At 50.7% G+C, this 15,370-nt stretch overlaps 5 protein-coding genes across 5 annotated transcripts in view; 1 reads left to right on the top strand and 4 right to left on the bottom strand.

Moving 5' to 3' along the window:
* Nucleotides 1-589: 589 nt before the first annotated feature.
* On the bottom strand, nucleotides 590-4,228 carry STEHIDRAFT_88024 (Metallo-dependent phosphatase). Its single transcript, XM_007311169.1, has 12 exons — nucleotides 3,915-4,228; nucleotides 3,365-3,799; nucleotides 3,283-3,308; nucleotides 3,114-3,212; nucleotides 2,917-3,028; nucleotides 2,668-2,813; nucleotides 2,379-2,560; nucleotides 2,229-2,306; nucleotides 1,932-2,152; nucleotides 1,632-1,845; nucleotides 1,405-1,545; nucleotides 590-1,298 (listed from the first exon to the last, which is right to left on the bottom strand). The coding sequence occupies exons 2-12, from the start codon at nucleotides 3,690-3,692 to the stop codon at nucleotides 911-913; spliced, it is 1,935 nt and encodes a 644-aa protein (XP_007311231.1). The 5' UTR covers nucleotides 3,693-3,799; nucleotides 3,915-4,228; the 3' UTR covers nucleotides 590-910.
* A 2,140-nt stretch (nucleotides 4,229-6,368) lies between these two features.
* STEHIDRAFT_126347 (uncharacterized protein) lies at nucleotides 6,369-7,447 on the bottom strand. Its single transcript, XM_007311168.1, has 2 exons — nucleotides 6,752-7,447; nucleotides 6,369-6,678 (listed from the first exon to the last, which is right to left on the bottom strand). The coding sequence occupies exons 1-2, from the start codon at nucleotides 6,800-6,802 to the stop codon at nucleotides 6,457-6,459; spliced, it is 273 nt and encodes a 90-aa protein (XP_007311230.1). The 5' UTR covers nucleotides 6,803-7,447; the 3' UTR covers nucleotides 6,369-6,456.
* Nucleotides 7,448-8,157: 710 nt separating this feature from the next.
* Nucleotides 8,158-10,461, top strand: STEHIDRAFT_116366 (cytochrome P450; the record flags this gene model as incomplete). Its single annotated transcript, XM_007311167.1, has 13 exons — nucleotides 8,158-8,371; nucleotides 8,433-8,562; nucleotides 8,619-8,810; nucleotides 8,945-9,072; nucleotides 9,128-9,243; nucleotides 9,296-9,416; nucleotides 9,472-9,485; nucleotides 9,544-9,733; nucleotides 9,798-9,854; nucleotides 9,909-9,933; nucleotides 9,995-10,120; nucleotides 10,179-10,328; nucleotides 10,383-10,461. The coding sequence occupies 13 exons, from the start codon at nucleotides 8,158-8,160 to the stop codon at nucleotides 10,459-10,461; spliced, it is 1,542 nt and encodes a 513-aa protein (XP_007311229.1).
* Nucleotides 10,462-10,742: 281 nt separating this feature from the next.
* On the bottom strand, nucleotides 10,743-12,948 carry STEHIDRAFT_135643 (acyl-CoA dehydrogenase NM domain-like protein; the record flags this gene model as incomplete). Its single annotated transcript, XM_007311166.1, has 9 exons — nucleotides 10,743-11,117; nucleotides 11,170-12,030; nucleotides 12,088-12,133; nucleotides 12,189-12,246; nucleotides 12,303-12,342; nucleotides 12,399-12,622; nucleotides 12,674-12,729; nucleotides 12,792-12,868; nucleotides 12,922-12,948. 9 exons carry the CDS (start codon nucleotides 12,946-12,948, stop codon nucleotides 10,743-10,745), a joined length of 1,764 nt encoding a protein of 587 aa, XP_007311228.1.
* Nucleotides 12,949-13,629: 681 nt separating this feature from the next.
* STEHIDRAFT_150880 (acetyl-CoA synthetase-like protein) overlaps nucleotides 13,630-15,370 on the bottom strand; it is a gene marked incomplete at its 5' end in the record, with an annotated part of 7,893 nt that continues 6,152 nt past the window's right edge. Inside the window, 6 exons of the mRNA XM_007311165.1 lie at nucleotides 13,630-13,837; nucleotides 13,914-14,086; nucleotides 14,164-14,385; nucleotides 14,455-14,524; nucleotides 14,588-14,611; nucleotides 14,679-14,848. Coding sequence (XP_007311227.1) covers nucleotides 13,928-14,086; nucleotides 14,164-14,385; nucleotides 14,455-14,524; nucleotides 14,588-14,611; nucleotides 14,679-14,848 — 645 coding nt within the window. The 3' untranslated portion in view covers nucleotides 13,630-13,837; nucleotides 13,914-13,927. The remainder of the gene's footprint in view (nucleotides 13,838-13,913; nucleotides 14,087-14,163; nucleotides 14,386-14,454; nucleotides 14,525-14,587; nucleotides 14,612-14,678; nucleotides 14,849-15,370) is intronic.

Below are 15,370 nucleotides of genomic sequence, written 5' to 3'. Positions count from 1 at the left end.
TGTTGTTTTCGTTTTGAGAGATGTTGGACTAATTTTCTCGGACTCGGAATGAAGATTCGACATTATTCTCGGTATCTTGTTTCGTTTGATTGAGCCTTTGGCTAGTTGGATCCTCTGACCGTCTACCGACCCATGACGTTCTCGAGCTCCAACCTACGAATCCAACGACCTCGCTCTCATCACCGCCGGCATGCATCTATCGCCATGCGATCTTCCGCATGAGAGGAAGCACCATCTGAACCGGCGGGACAATACCTTCCAAGACTGTTAACCCAAATTTTATATCATATCCATCGGGCGAGGGATCTACGACCAGAAATCTTTCACCGCACTACGGCGTGACAGTGTGTTCAACTTCTATGCCTCCGTCAATCTTCTCCTTCATTTCGCCTCTTCGAAACCCAAAAAGCATCAAACTTTTGCTTTTGGTGGACACACCGGACCATGCTGGTGTGGCATTGCCGACCAATGCCCGCTCAGCTCCGGTTGAGAGTCGTCAGCTGAGTGCCGCCACCCAGCAGTTCGTGTACGGTAACATAGACGTTCTCACCGACGCTTCCACGAACTCATTCCAGATCTCGACGACACTCAGTCTCACTAATGATATGATCAAGAATGAAATACATCATACAGCGACACAGCAGCGAAATCCACCACACTACACAGCACAAGACGTACATTAGATAACACACTCTCACTGGAACAAGTACAATACCGCATCTCGTCAACAACTCGAGCATGAACGAAACGAAACCAAGCGAATGATAATCCAAGCAACCAACAAAGTTGCGCCGAGTCCAACCATAGTCAGCAGAAATAATCCCTCTCCTCCTCTATTTCCTTGTCCAATCCTCACCAGAATTCACCCCTCGCGCTACTCATCACCCATCCTCACCTACATTCTCATTGCTCATGTAGTCTCATGTCTCTTCAAAGGTCTTGGCCTCCCCGTCGGCTTCCTCCCACTCGCAATCCTCTCCGCCAACCTCTCCACAACACCGCCATCCCCCTCATCCTCCTCCAACGTCCTCCGAATCAGTGCCTCCATCCCAAGAGGCTGAGGCCACGCGCCTGGCGGTCTTCCTACCCCACCCATCCCACCATCGCTAAACCCACCTTCCCCAGAATCGACGTCATCATCATTAGGCGACGTAGGCGTGGAAGATCCAGAACCGTGCCATGAACGGGCGAGTTGGGCTTGGAGAGGTTGACGCATGGAGGGAACGGGGACGAGTGGGAAGGAGGTGGGGGCGTAGTCGAATTGGGGGAGTCGTTCGTTTGCGATGTCGAGTTTGCGGCTGTGTATGTCGACATCCACACGAGAGCAAGGTGAGTATCGGCATCGAAGGAGGAGAGGGGTGCGAGGGGATATGGGAATAGAGTAGAGTAAAATAGAAGACGTACGCCTCGTCGAAACTCCTGATGTATCTCCGAATCTGATTACCCTGTACACCCAACGCATCCGCGCCGATCCTCGACCCAACGTCCGAAGCCCCTAGCCCCGCACTGTCCGGTGTAAGTTCCGATGCGTTCTCGGATTCCTCCCTACAGAGCAACACCACATTGTACATCAGCTTTCACATTCACCATCACATAGCAATGCATGGCAGTAACGCCAACACGAAACGTACCGCAACAACTGGAACAACCTCTGCATCTTGCCCACCACCAAAATCTTATTCTTGATCTGCTGTCTTCTCCCGGCAAGATCTTGTGCGGCAGCGGCGGATAACGAAGAAAAGTCGGGGAGTGTGCGGGCTTCAGCATCGGGCTCGTCAGAGGAGTCGGAGTCTTCGAGCTCTTCGTGCGAGCAGATGCTCAATATGGCTAGGAGCATCTCGATGACTGCGCCAAACAACGCATCAGCCACGCCACACCCAATTTCGATCAGTGATGAGATGAAAGGAAGGGGATGAAGAGGGATGACGCACTCTTCGCGCCGACGAACGGTAAACTCCACGTAAACGCGTCCATGAAATTTGGCAACCAGTAGGGATGTGGTCGAGCGTGGTACTGCCTTATCGTGATGTTCTTGTTCGCGTATTTGAGGATGGCGCCACGGTTGTGGTAGACGTCGAGGTAGTTTGGGGCGGAGAAGACGGTGATGACAGAGGGGAACTTTTTGGTGGGGGTCTTGCGGAACATAGTGTAGCTGATTCATGTGTCAGGATGGAGTATGATGGGGCGAGGTGATGGAGGGAGGACAACAAGGAAGGAAGAGGACGTACCCAGCATCCTGCGCTTCATGCCCTCGAATAACGCCCAGCAGTTCATTCCTCTCCAAAAACTTGATCACGGCCTCGTACCTACGAGCAGCAGCAGTCCTCACCGTATTAGACGTAGTTCAGGATTGAGTTTGAACATAACTGAGAACGTACGTGAAGAAATATGAGCATCCCCTGACTCCGTTATGCTCCCACAGTTGTCCTGGCGCTAATGGCGGCTGACCACGCGCGATGGCGGCGGCAGGCTCGTGTTCGTTACCGAATTGAGGTATTGGGTCTGCCCAGAGGAGATCACAAAGGAGGCCAAAAGATTTGGGTTCTTCGAAGCGGTTCATCTATTGTGCCACACCACACGCCACATCATCATAACACCACCATGACGAACGTTCAAGCGCATCAGACACAGAACATGGAAAGGGAAGTGGACCCAGGGAAAACGTACCCGTCGGATATCTTCCAATGTATTCAACTCCGGCGATATCCCGCCATGTACGCAGAAGAACTTGCCGTCGAGGAGGCCGACGATAGGAAGCGCGCAGAATGACTCGATGCAGGCGTCATAGACTGGCTGTGAGTACTTGTGAAGACCTGTGCAAGACACATATACGTGTGAGTGCTTCGCATTGCCACAAGAAGGCACATTGGGAAGTGCAAGGGCGAGGAGAAAGCGATGCAAGGTGAGAGGCCGTACATTCTCGTCGGAAGGTGAAGTATTCTGTTAGATGTCTGCATTCGTGGTTTCCGCGTAGAAGAAATAGACGATCGGGATGCCAGAGTTTGAGGGTGTACAGGTAGAGTAAGCACTGCGTGCAGACACAAAACTGGTCTCAGCAAAGTTTTCTCTCTATGCGGAATGAGGCATGACGGAAGGAGGAAGAAGGGGCATACCTCGATTCCGAAACACCCCCGGTCAACATAGTCTCCCAAGAAGAGATAGTTCGTGTCCGATAGATCACCTCCGATTTCGAATATCTTCATGAGGTCATACTAATCCTCATCGCTAGTCAGCACCTTGCCTCGCGATCCTCTCCTAACCGTCCTAAAGTGCGATACTCACATACTGTCCATGGATATCACCCACCACTGAAGCAAACGTCAAAATAGGATCTTAGCATACAATGAGCAACAGAGTGACGCACCAGTAACTGGACTCCGAACGTGCAATATATTGGGCTCTGATGCAAGCAGGTCCGTCGTTTGCCTCAATATAGTCAATGCCTGCTCGATCGTCAACCTCCCCTCCCTCAAGAAATGTTCGCGGAGGAAGTCAGGATTCGGTCGTCGTCGGCCGTGCGCATCGTTCATGAACAACTGGTCGTCGGTGGGTACGAACGCTGCAGGCATAGGCACCGACTTGACTTGACGCTCGATGAACTCGGGCTCCTCTGTTTTGCGTGTCGGTGCTGTGTACGTCGGAGTCTCTTGGATTTGGTATAAGGCACTTTGAAGGTATCGGTCGTCTGACATGATTGAGTATGCGATAGATCGTGTGATGGTGGGGGTATGGTCTTGAAGTGTCGGTGAAGCGGTGGTTAAGATTCGGAACTGGGTCCTTCAGAGGAAAGGGTATGAGGCTATGGTGCGGAAAGAGCGAGGACGATGGTATTGAGATATTATCGTCCGGGGATAGTCAAACAAAAATTATGTTCATCGCTTTGCAGGACCATGAGAAGCATAGCCTTGACGCACCCTTGTTCGACTGTTCCGTTTCCTGAACTTTCTACACAGATCGTGATCACTCCAGACAGGTCCTATGCGCGCCTCAACCTATCCTATGAATTCTCTACAAGCCTTCTCCGATATCGAGGGTGAAATGGACGAGAATGAGCGATGAAAGTCGAGGGTCGTTCGAGCGCTAGCGCTTGCAAGTGCTGTGATAACCAAGGGAACCCAAATAGAAAAGCTTCCCCGCTTCTTGTGACGTCCAGATAAGTACGGTGAGATATCGATACACAGCAATATACACAGCAAGTACAACACGGGTGGTAACGCAGAAGAGTACAGTCGGAGATTTTGAAGGGGAGATGGTTGGAAGCAAACAGGTTTCGCCGCGTGAGTCTCGTGGTTTTGAGGCGCGAGTCCGCTCGACTATCGATGCACGGCAGCTGCTTCATCTTTCATATCGGATTCTTCACCGTACTGTATTTTTTGAGGAGAGTTGACGCAAGTCTTTACGAATGGGAGATGAGGATCAAGTGGGGCAATTGCAGGAATGGCCGAGCGGCAAGTCCCCAAAGGCATGAAAAGGGAGGCATCGGATCGGCGTTCCTGGGGTTTCCTCATGTTTACTGAGGCATAAATGGACATTCACATTTACAGGAAGTAGCCTACTACACGTTACGACAATAATGCACGTTGCATGGAAGAAAAAAACCGAGAGTATAACTCAAAGCAACAAGCAAATGGGTGGAAGTCGTCCGATGATTCACATTGTATACTCTACCACCTGAAAATAACGATAGCCTCATCCGTTCATATAGTATCGATTTGACCGTTTGTATGATGATGTCTGCTGTCAGGAAAGCAGGCTAGAGATTGATATGCGAATGTGACTGGGGAAAAAATATTAAGACCCGCACAAGAACTATCAGATTGTCCAATCGGCTGTGGCACTGAGAGATTACCCTGATGATCTGTCGCAGTAACTGTTGCCTCTGCAGCAAGCCGTGGAGGATTGAAGATCGGCAGGAAGGGAAACTGGAAGGCAAGACATCCATGGCCTTGACACGATAAGGGTTGGAAGAATCGTCACAGGTTGGGTAGACTCAGTATGACGAGGCCAATGTAACGATCAGGAGACGACTGGTCGAGATTTGACCAAGCTGATACAGTCAAAAGAGTGGGACACAAGGTATAGTCCGGATCGACCGCTGTAACAGCAACGACGTCAAGCGGAAGCTCGAGGGACATGAAGGGCCACTGGTTTGATCATGCACCTCGGCCTGGTCGATACAACTTCATTTGACAAGCATAAGCAGCCTAGAAGTGAGAGAGATATGTATTTCAAAGCACACGGTTTATCAAAGTTCGCCCAAGTTTAGAGGAGCATGGTAATGGTGAGAGACCAAGCACGAGTGACGCCACATTCTGCCCATTTGAACCGCATCGTAGGATTCAGACTCCGACTGAACGCCACTTCGAAGCGTCACGGTGGCCCAACGGGCCAAGGCTGTCGGTTATCATGCCCCCGTAGTGACTGATTATACCATTTTGACCTGCTCCTGAATGCTCCAGTGACGCTTTGAGTAGAACAGAACAACGCAGTCAGCTCACTGGCAGCATCCGCACCGACGCCCTCGCTAGAAGTACCCGTGTGAATTTGTTGAGGCATTTGTTGTTTGTGCCACGTGGTCGAGACAAGCGGCGCGTCGATGGCTTCCGGCGGTCTTCGTGCTTTCTACTACTAGTACTACTACTTCAACGACTACGTATGCCGGCCACTGTACAACACTCCTGTATAACACTCCTCGTTAAATACACCGGACATCAATTCCCAGCCTTGAGATGCAGCAGGTCGGACCCGTCAAAGAGGGATCAGCGTTGGAGCCTCCCCTACGACGCAGAACGACAAGAAACGAGACGCAGTCATGCCTGGAGTGAAATACAGACGGAGGTGGTGTTGTGAGTTTTGTGGCCAGATCAACCTTAGAGTGCTTAGCTGAAAATATCTCGGGCTGGATCTCCAATGTGCGTCTTCATTTTCTTTACGAATATTAGTCCTCGGAATAATGAGCCATGGAGACGCGTTAGTATCTGGCTGCCCTTCTCGGCTGAAGTACCGGGAGAAGAGCCAGGGCAAGTACACAAACCCATCTTTTACCCGTAGACATCTCTTTCCTTCCGCCTATTGCAGCCTCTGATACTGAGTTCTACCACGAAAGACCAAGAACGTATGTGTGTGTATGAACTTATGATCAGTGCATCCGGCTCTTTGCTTCCCTGTGACCCCGTCTCCTACCACAATCCTTGACTTATATTGCTCGTATTCGTAGATCTAACCCACCGGCAACACAGCGCTACAACAGCCCGCAAGCTGATTTCCTTTGCAGAATCGGGTCTTCGCCTACGTGACTCCATCATTCCCCTTGAGCAACCGGTCTGCACCGCGTTTGGCTGCCAGCTCCGAGTCGCTTACTCTCTCAACCTGGTTCCCTTCTTATGCTCTTGCTGGTCTCGTCGCACTCTCTACTGCTCAGACCTCAGAGTTGCACGTTGGTGTCTCCGGATGGTACTAGACATTCTTCTCCAGAATGACAGGCCTTTTCCCCGTCGTGATTTTATGACCGTGGTCTGGAGCCCGGGATTCCTCAATTTCCAATTGAATCTTCTTTTGTGACCTTTTATGCTGCTGAATCTCGGTCTCTTCGTCCGTAGGACATTGAATAGGCCGAGACGCATGATACAAAGTTGCGAGAGTCTTTGCGGAACAAAACGAATATCCATACTGCACAAGGTGCGCGTCAAAGATATAATGGTGTTGCATCATTTTGAGAACTGATCGCCTCGCTAAAATTTGCCTTGCTTAGAGGTCTACCTGATAAGCTGTTCTCCAAACGAACACACGCATCTAAAACCATGTGGCGAGATGGCCACAACGGGTACAGGTGCGCCCTAGAAATTACAACCACGGAATGTACGTCGCTCGAGGTGATTTTGATTTGGATACAGATGAAAGGTAGATGTACTCTTATACTGTTTCCTGTGTTCGTACGCTTATGGTCAACAGGGACGCCCTTCGTAAATATTTTTCTGGGCCTACACGCCAGTTTCGCCGAGGAAAGGTAAGTTACGTGCCAGCGGGGCCGATACCTTCGGGAGACACTTTTCGAACTCCACTCGAGGCCGGGTTATGTATTCCCGCCCCTAAGCGAATGCGAGGATCAATTGTGATCGAAAAATTCTCCGTCAGTGGTTCTTCTCGAATCGAAAGACGATGCATCGTGGAGAAGAGACTCGTCGCCGTCGAGAAGATTGAGTAGGATGTGTGTCTAACTTTGACAACAACATCGAAAACACGTCCCATTGTGCGTCATTTCCGCTTTTCTTCCTTGAATGGCGGACATCGCTACCCCATGCCTGGTTCTCATGCAGCGGTTCCATAGCCGTTTTCTCATCCAGTAGCTCATATACAAGACTGCTTATATTTCTCTGTGTTCACGATCGGCTGCCTTCAGGCCGAAGCGGGAAACCCAATACACATCACAGGAGCCTATGAGATACGCCACAGGACCCCTCGGTATCTCTTCTTCCTCACATTGATTGGTGTTTGTTTTTGCAGTGTGGCTCTTCCATTCTAACGCTTGATAGCTCCCAGAGACCGAGAGACGAGAGCGCTGCTAGTCTAATCAGGGCTACTGCAGAACATACGGAACTGCACAGCATCGTGGGCTCATTATGTTGCGGAAAAGAAAAAGAGCTGTTTTCGGTAACGGTTGGATCACGTCACGATCCATGTCTCCTTTCCTGATCAGTATCACACCACTAGAGTCTACGCTCAGCTCCTCTCCTCCGATATGCACCCTTGCGTTTGCGGGTGCTACATCGCAGTTGGGATATTGGAGTGACATCGTATGTTCGTGATTACCGCCTGAGGTAGCATTGGGGACCATTCTGCCCCAGCCTCCCAAGCGTTAGTCAAGCGGGACAACAGGGCCACGTCGCTGCTAGTCTGCATAGTGTCTACCTCGAGGCCATGTTACAGGCGAAAAGCTCTTATCCCCGCCCGAAACTGCTCGTAAAAGTGATGCCATGAGCGGCCCAGTGTGTATCATATGTCTTATTCTCGCATGGTTCAACGCCTCCTTACGCCACCAGAGGAAGTAACTAGTAATCATCCCATGATCGCTTATCAGGATCTCTCAAAGGCACGGGTGGGTCGTGGAGCACCTATAACAGCCCAGTGTCAGTCTGCCTGAGCGCGTCGTCATCCCAAATGCTTCTTGATTTACCTCTGCTGCTGGTCGACTGTGCGGCGGTCGCGTTGTTCGTTCTTGTATTGAGCACTGTCAGGAAGCTGCTCGCTCATGCTCGGCAACCACGGCTCTCGCTTCCTCCTGGACCCCGCGGATATCCTCTAATAGGCAATCTTATGGATGTGCCTCGAAAGTCTCCTTGGGAGATCTATAACCAGATGGCTCAGAAATATGGTGAGCGGTAGGCCTCTTGTCCCTATGCCGTTTCCACCTCTTCACCATCGAAATAAATTAGGGTCCTTGATGTCTCTCCGGACTATGGGGCAGACTATCCTTGTTATCAATTCCGCCACAGTGGCGAGAGATCTGCTGGAGAAACGGGGACTGACCTGGTCGGACCGCCCTGTATTCCCGTTATTCGACATGTAGGCAGTACCTTTTCGTCCACGGCAACTAGTACCACACTGACGTTGCTTATCAGGATGGGCCTCTACTCATGGAACGTTGCGTTGAAACCGCACAGTGACGAACATCGTCTCGAGCGCCGCATTGCTGACCATGGCCTTCGACCAAATGCTATCACTGCATATCGCGCAATGGAGACTTTCCGTGCTCACGAGCTGCTGCGCTCGCTTTTACGCGATCCTGCGGGATTTTCGGACCATATCAAGTTGTGAGTTTCCTGTATCTTTGGGCGCATGGGCTTGGGAACGTACACTGACGAGCGCCTATAGCATGCTGACAGCGATGATTATGTCGGTCCCCCAAAGAGTTTGACCTCCGTAATACATTTTAACATGTTCCTAGGTCGATCACCTATGGCTACGATCTGAAGTCAATCGACAATGCTTACGTCGTCAATGCTCACGAATTGAACCAGACGGTCCTGTCTGTCACCTTCTCAGCTGCTGGTCTCATAAACATATTCCCTATGTGTACGACTACCCGATTATCTTTGGTATTCATTCTCAGTCATAATCATTTGAGTAGTCAAACATCTGCCTTCTTGGTTCCCTGGAATGGGCGGTATGCGACTCGTACCGCATATCAAACAGCTTGCTCGAGAAATAGTGGACGTCCCCTTCGACTTCGTGAAGGCGGCTATCGTGAGTTCTACCTTATCCAAGCCTCGTCTCGTCTGACTCCCTTTCTTTACAGCATGACGGAACTGCCAAAGCCTCTCTGAGCCATGAGTACCTGACGGCTCATGAAGGCTTTGAACTCCCGCCAAATGATCAACAGACGCGCATCAAGAATGTAGCTGCAACTCTTTACGATGGTGCGACTATTGAATCGGCTTGTCTCTGTGTTTTTTTGACGTCCAGTTTCTTTAGGTGCCGTTGAAACCGTGAGTGCCCTTATGATAAACATACTTTGACACAGCATTCACTAGCGGTCCTTCGCAGACGTCTACGCTCCTCACCAACTTCTTCCTCGCTTTATTGTTCTTCCCAGAGACACAACGAAAAGCACAAGCCGAGCTTGATACCATTGTCGGTAGAGACCGCCTTCCAAATCTGGACGATCGCGACACCCTTCCATACATAAAGGCCATATATCTGGAACTTTTGCGCTGGAGGGTGATCTCTCCTCTTGGTAGGTACTACTCATATCGCCTCTTACCCGACAGAGTTACTTATCATATGCGACGGCGACACAGGTGTACCTCGTGCAAATGCAGAGGACGAAGTATACGATGGATATATCCTTCCTAAAGGTATGTTATTGTTTACTGGTCCTTCTTCCAGTGTTGACCTCCATAATATTGCAGGCTCTGTGGTATTCGTCAACTTATGGTACATTTCAACTTGGTCATTAAACGTAGAGATCTGGCGATTCACGTCGATTATTCTCCAGGGCAATGCTGCACGATCCTGTGAAGTATCCCGACCCGGATTCGTTCCGTCCAGAACGTTTCCTTACCGAAGATGGTCACTTCAAGGACGATCCTGATATTGAAGCTGCATACGGGTTTGGTCGAAGGTCAGGATCGAGCCTGTGCACTACTACCGAAACACGACTAACTATGAACCGAACTTAGGATCTGTCCTGGTCGTTTCCTCGCACAGCAGATGACTCTCGTGACAATCATGTCGGTTCTTGCTGTGTTCACGGTCGATTATGCCAAGGATGAGTACGGGAGTGAGATACCTGTCATGGGGGAACATACTGTCGACGTCCCGATGCTGAGGTACGTCGAAATTCCTCAGCGCTTGTCCAGGGATCTCACTCCCATCTTATCCAGTGTACCCTTACCATTTGAATGTTCAATTACCCCAAGAGATGATAAGGCTCTTGCCTTGATTCACTCCACGGATCTTTAGTCGCATGATGAACACTACATCTCCTCACTTTATGCTATACATTGTTGTTGTACACTACACTACGCCCATGTATCAATAACGTTTTCCGTCATTATCACACTTGATCTCGCAACACGTTACGGTTTCTATTCAGCGGGCTGGACCAGCAGACGACCTCGAGCCAATGTGACTGTAAACGTGGCAAGAAGTCATCAAGATCGAGTGAATGTGGCAGTCAGTGTCTGCGTGAATTCAGTTTTCGATGTCGAAAGTATATACAAGACTTACGCAAGCACAGTTCGTCAAAGCTTGGCTCCATACACCAGCTGCGAATTGAGCTTTGCTCGTGCTATATTGTCTTCTGACAGAACCGCCTCTGCTTCTTGCGCATAAGTATGCATGTCTCCTTCGTCCACCCATCGCCGGAATGCTTCAAGATCAACGTCACAAGCCTGTTCTTTATTGCCCACCGACCAGATGGCGTGCTGGAGCAGATAAAGGCCACAAGAAATGCTGGCAAAATAATTCAGGGCGATACGTGGCAGGAGAGGGTTGGTGAGTGCGTGGGAGAGGAGCCGAAGGAGGTTCTGTAAGAGCCCTTGGAGGCGCTCTATAGTCTTGCGGGCAGCGGAAAGCTCCATGACTCCAGCACTTGACGAGATCACGGATTGAGCCCACTTGAGCCGTCATCAGCACATTTACTAGAGGGGAGAATGACATAGGACAAACCGCCATGTAGCTTTCCACCACCCTCGGCTTCTTCGTTGCTCGGACAAGATCAAGGGCGAGAACATTGACAGTTCCCTCCCAGATTCTCTCCACTAAGCTGTCTCTGATCAATCTCCCGATTCCCACTTCTTCCATATACCCCAACCCTCCAAGCGCACCCATCATCTCTTCCATTGCCGTCGGACATCTGACAGATGCATATGCCTTCACGGCCGGAGTCAGCATCCTAAGCCGCATCTCCTCTTCTTCACTTGCTGCCCCGCATTCACTCTTTCCCAGAAGCTCGATGGTGCCGAATGCCATATAGGTGACAGCCCGGTAGAGAAGTGTGGCGTCGGCCAGGGTAGCCACATGAAGAGGTGCGTTGCTGAGCAGTGTTTTCCCTCCATCGATAGTGCGGACTAGAGCGTATGATCGTGCGATGGAAATGGATCGCTGTAAGCTTCCCGACAAATGGAGAGCAGAAAGGATCCTGGTGACGTTGAGCACGGTCGCGACAGTCTTCACGCCCTGTCCAAGTTCCCCAATTAACCATCCTCTTGTATTTTCCAACTCGAGCTCGGCAGTAGGCACACCGTGCGTTCCAAACTTGTTCTTCAGCCTATGCATCCGCACTCCATTGCTGAGCGGTGTTGGATAAGCACCATGACGGAGGGGTATGACGAAGAGGGAGAGACCACGAGACCCGGGTGCTTGGGATACTGGACTTGTACGGCCGAGGGCGACGGCCATGTTGCCTTCTGCAGCACTAGAAAACCACTTAAAGCCGCTGAGAAGGTAGGGGGGGCCAAGATCTGACGGGATGCGAGTTGTCGGTATCGCAGTGGTTTCGGACTGGGAGACGTCGGAGCCGCCAGGACGCTAGTCAAACTGCTTCAGTATATCTGGCAAAGCGTGTAGTAGCAAGGTACGAGCTACCTCCGTCATCCACTGTCCCGCCATATATGCGAAGGACGGATCACGACTTATAGAGAGCAAATGTCAATGATACAACAAAAAGGATTATGTAGGCCTCATACCTGATCAACCTAGGCAATAACTCTCGTTTCATCTCTTCCGTCCCTGACACCTCAATTACTGCTCTCAATCAGTATACATATTCGCTGTCCAGCTTCTGAGAAGATTGAGCTCACTTCTGGCGGCACCATCCGTCATACCCAACGGGCACATAACCTGAGCACCGACATGAGAACCACAAGCTAGCTCAAATAAATGCGGAAGATACTCACTACATGGCAATCACCCGTCATGGCTAGTATCTTTGCGGACGAATAAACCCTGCTCAACGCATCATATTTCCTTTCGTACGCAATCGAAACAAAACCCTCCTTGATGCCGAACTCTTCCAACTTACGCCACCCTTCAGAAGTGTGGAGTTCGTCCACTCGATGGCCCCAGTGGTCATACTGAACCAAAGTTGGGTGGTGAACTATGGCTGAAAGAGGACGTATCTCTGGAAGTTCGGGTAGTTAGTAGTGTGTCGCGAAAGGTAGTCTGATAGTACCTTCGACGAGACGTTTCCCACATCGTATCAAATCCGCTTCTATTTCTTCGCGGGCACTTCATTGTCAATGGGGTCTGGGTCAGTGCTCTACCTGCTGATACCTTGTTAAATGATGTACCTCTGCGGCAGCAATCGTCGTAGGAGACTAGGTAGGACCGTATCATCAGCGTACGGATGGAGGACATCATAAGGCGTCTTCGTCCGAGATATTAGCGGTCACTTAACTTAATGAGGTGAGATAGACACACCTGCTGAAATCCCTCTTCGATTCGCATGATTGAGCGTGGTTGATGGACGATGTGGGCTGAGTATAACGGGCTACGGAACGGATAGTTCTAACCTGGGCCTTGCGATCTAATAGCAGACAAAAGACGTACATGGAATATAAGTACGTGTGCGGGGCATCAGAAGGATTAGGATCTAACGTGGTCTCCGACTAGAATGCTTCTCCCTGAAGAAAGTCGCAGGAAATCTGGGATCGGAAAGTCAATTGCAAGCCAATTGTTTTGGTCAGCTCAAAGCTCGACCGTGGCTTCATCTGCTCCATCGTTGATGCCGAGGAGTTTACCGCCAACATGTGAAACCGGTCCAGCCGGGGAGCAGTTTTGTCAGGTGAGCAAGGAGCGGTTGAGACTTGTTTGAGACAAAACAGGACAAAACACGAACGATGAACAAGCGCCGTCTATACGGAATCTGCCGGCAGTGGATTGACACATGGCGCCACCCTTCCGGGCCTTCCCTCATCAACGCCGTCACGCCACTTTCAATGCCCACTCGTGGTCTGTTGGTTACAGTGGCTCTTTTTCGTTCTCGTTTGTAGGTAGTTACCGCACTTATTTAGTACGCTTGAGCACACCAAGTATGTATCTTGCTCGTCGGCCGCATCTTGTGGACTCATCTTGTCTTATAGCCATTCACTCTACCTCAGACTCGGATATTTTCCGCAGCCAATGAGGGGGGTAGGTATATGTACCATTCGCATAGGCGCGAGCACTTCAAGACGGTGCAAGGATAGGGAATATGTGAGAATGTGTGCCACCGTAACGATGCGGCGACCGAAGGGAGAGACGACGATATTTCAAGGTATTTTTCCAGTGCATTCGGGATTTGTCTACTACATCTTCGTTGTTGTATACGCATGGTGCAAGCAAAAGATGTGACATCCTGTCCAAGTGGAGAAAGCAGAGTATGGCGTGAGATGGAGGTGCCGAGGGTAGATAGAAATAACGAGTGGTCTCACTGGAGGTGAGGAGACTACAATTTTGCAGGAGGATCGCCATGACACCCGAAACTCTTTGCATGCTCCCTCAGCACACGACGTAGAATTTTCCCACTCGTACTCTTCGGGATTGCTTCGACGAACACAATCCCGCCCGTAAGCCATTTGTAACTCGACTTGGCCTGAGAGACGTGCTGTCATCGCCAAGTGATCAGCCAGTTCGTTCTGGGATGTGCATGTGCGGCACGGAGTACGTATGATAGGAACGTACCTTGAAAATACTCTTGCGAACCGCCTTCTCTGCCGCACCACTCTGGTCTGCAGCGATATTGGCAGCGGTGGCAGGTCGCAGAGCTATGAACGCAAGAGGAACCTCCCCGGCATAGTCGTCCGGGATGCCAATGACGCCGGCGTCCGCCACGTCGGGATGCGTGAGTAAGTGACCCTCTAACTCAGCTGGGGCGACCTGGAAACCCTTTGATTTGATGAGCTCCTAAATTCCAGGATGGGGTATATCAGCGCATGTTCATGATTTCCGAGGGGAAGTAGATGCCTCTCTTACCTTGATTCGATCTGTGATAAATATATCACCGTTCTCTCGCATGATGATTTCGTCGCCGGTACGGTACCAACTGTTTAGCGGGCAAGGCATCGGAGATCTAATCTAAGGCAGTATACGAGAGGTCGAGACGCACCTGTCGATGAAAGATTCTTTCGTTCTATCGTGGAAATCAGCTTGCCAGTTTGGTAGTACATGATGTCTTTTGGGCAGAAAACAATACTTACGCAACTTCGTCTCCATAATACCCGAGGGCGATTTGCCCGCCCTTTACCCAGAGCTCCCCTCGCTCGTCGAATCCAGCCATGGACCCGTCAGTCTTGACCACCCTTGCCACGGTCCCAGAAACAAGCTGGCCGCCACTGCCCAGCGTACCCACCTTCTGAGAGATGGGGAACTGGAAGAGCAGAGGAGCAAAGAGGATTTTACAACAAGCTCCGAGGGGATACAGCCGAGTACACCTACCATGCTTACCGCAGCGCAGCTCTCGGTCATGCCTAGATATCGAGATTTTCGTGGGAAAGTGATGAGTGGCACGAAAAGAGGACGAGTGAGAGCGAGAGAGAGAGGGAAAGGTTGCAATCACGCTGAGTGGTGAGACTGGCTCGTGTTAGGGCAACTCGATGCCCTCAACGAGTCCTACATTCACTGTATTTATAGTACTGTACAAAAGTAACTAGAATATTCTACAATGTACTGAAAGTGGCGGAGCCGGGTGGCGCGGCTGACTCAGCCTGACCGTGGAAACCTCGCGAAAAGTCTCGCAACGTCGAGCTGCACAAGCTGATTTCCAACACTCCCCCTCAGCGAGACGTGCGGAAAGACTCTTGTCAACTCCTACATGCAGCGAAATACCGACTATGGACCAAACCTAACGGCACTCCCCCTGGACCGTGCGCGTGTTCCTACATAGCGTACT

This window comes from Stereum hirsutum (genome assembly GCF_000264905.1).
Source record: "Stereum hirsutum FP-91666 SS1 unplaced genomic scaffold STEHIscaffold_24, whole genome shotgun sequence".
NCBI lineage: Eukaryota > Fungi > Basidiomycota > Agaricomycetes > Russulales > Stereaceae > Stereum > Stereum hirsutum.
Note: the sequence above shows the minus strand (reverse complement) of the source record. Positions and strands in the feature narration are given on the sequence as shown.

Bases quoted from the DNA above. Each gene is read 5' to 3' on its own strand.
- STEHIDRAFT_88024 (XM_007311169.1), bottom strand. From the start codon at position 3,692: ATGTCAGACGACCGATACCTTCAAAGTGCCTTATACCAAATCCAAGAG. The intron at 2,307-2,378 runs GTACGTTCTCAG...TGCTGCTCGTAG, and splicing joins GGATGCTCATATTTCTTCAC to GTACGAGGCCGTGATCAAGT. The intron at 1,846-1,931 runs GTGCGTCATCCC...TGTTTGGCGCAG, and splicing joins ACCGTTCGTCGGCGCGAAGA to TCATCGAGATGCTCCTAGCC.
- STEHIDRAFT_126347 (XM_007311168.1), bottom strand. From the start codon at position 6,802: ATGGTTTTAGATGCGTGTGTTCGTTTGGAGAACAGCTTATCAGGTAGA. The intron at 6,679-6,751 runs CTAAGCAAGGCA...TTTGACGCGCAC, and splicing joins ACAGCTTATCAGGTAGACCT to CTTGTGCAGTATGGATATTC.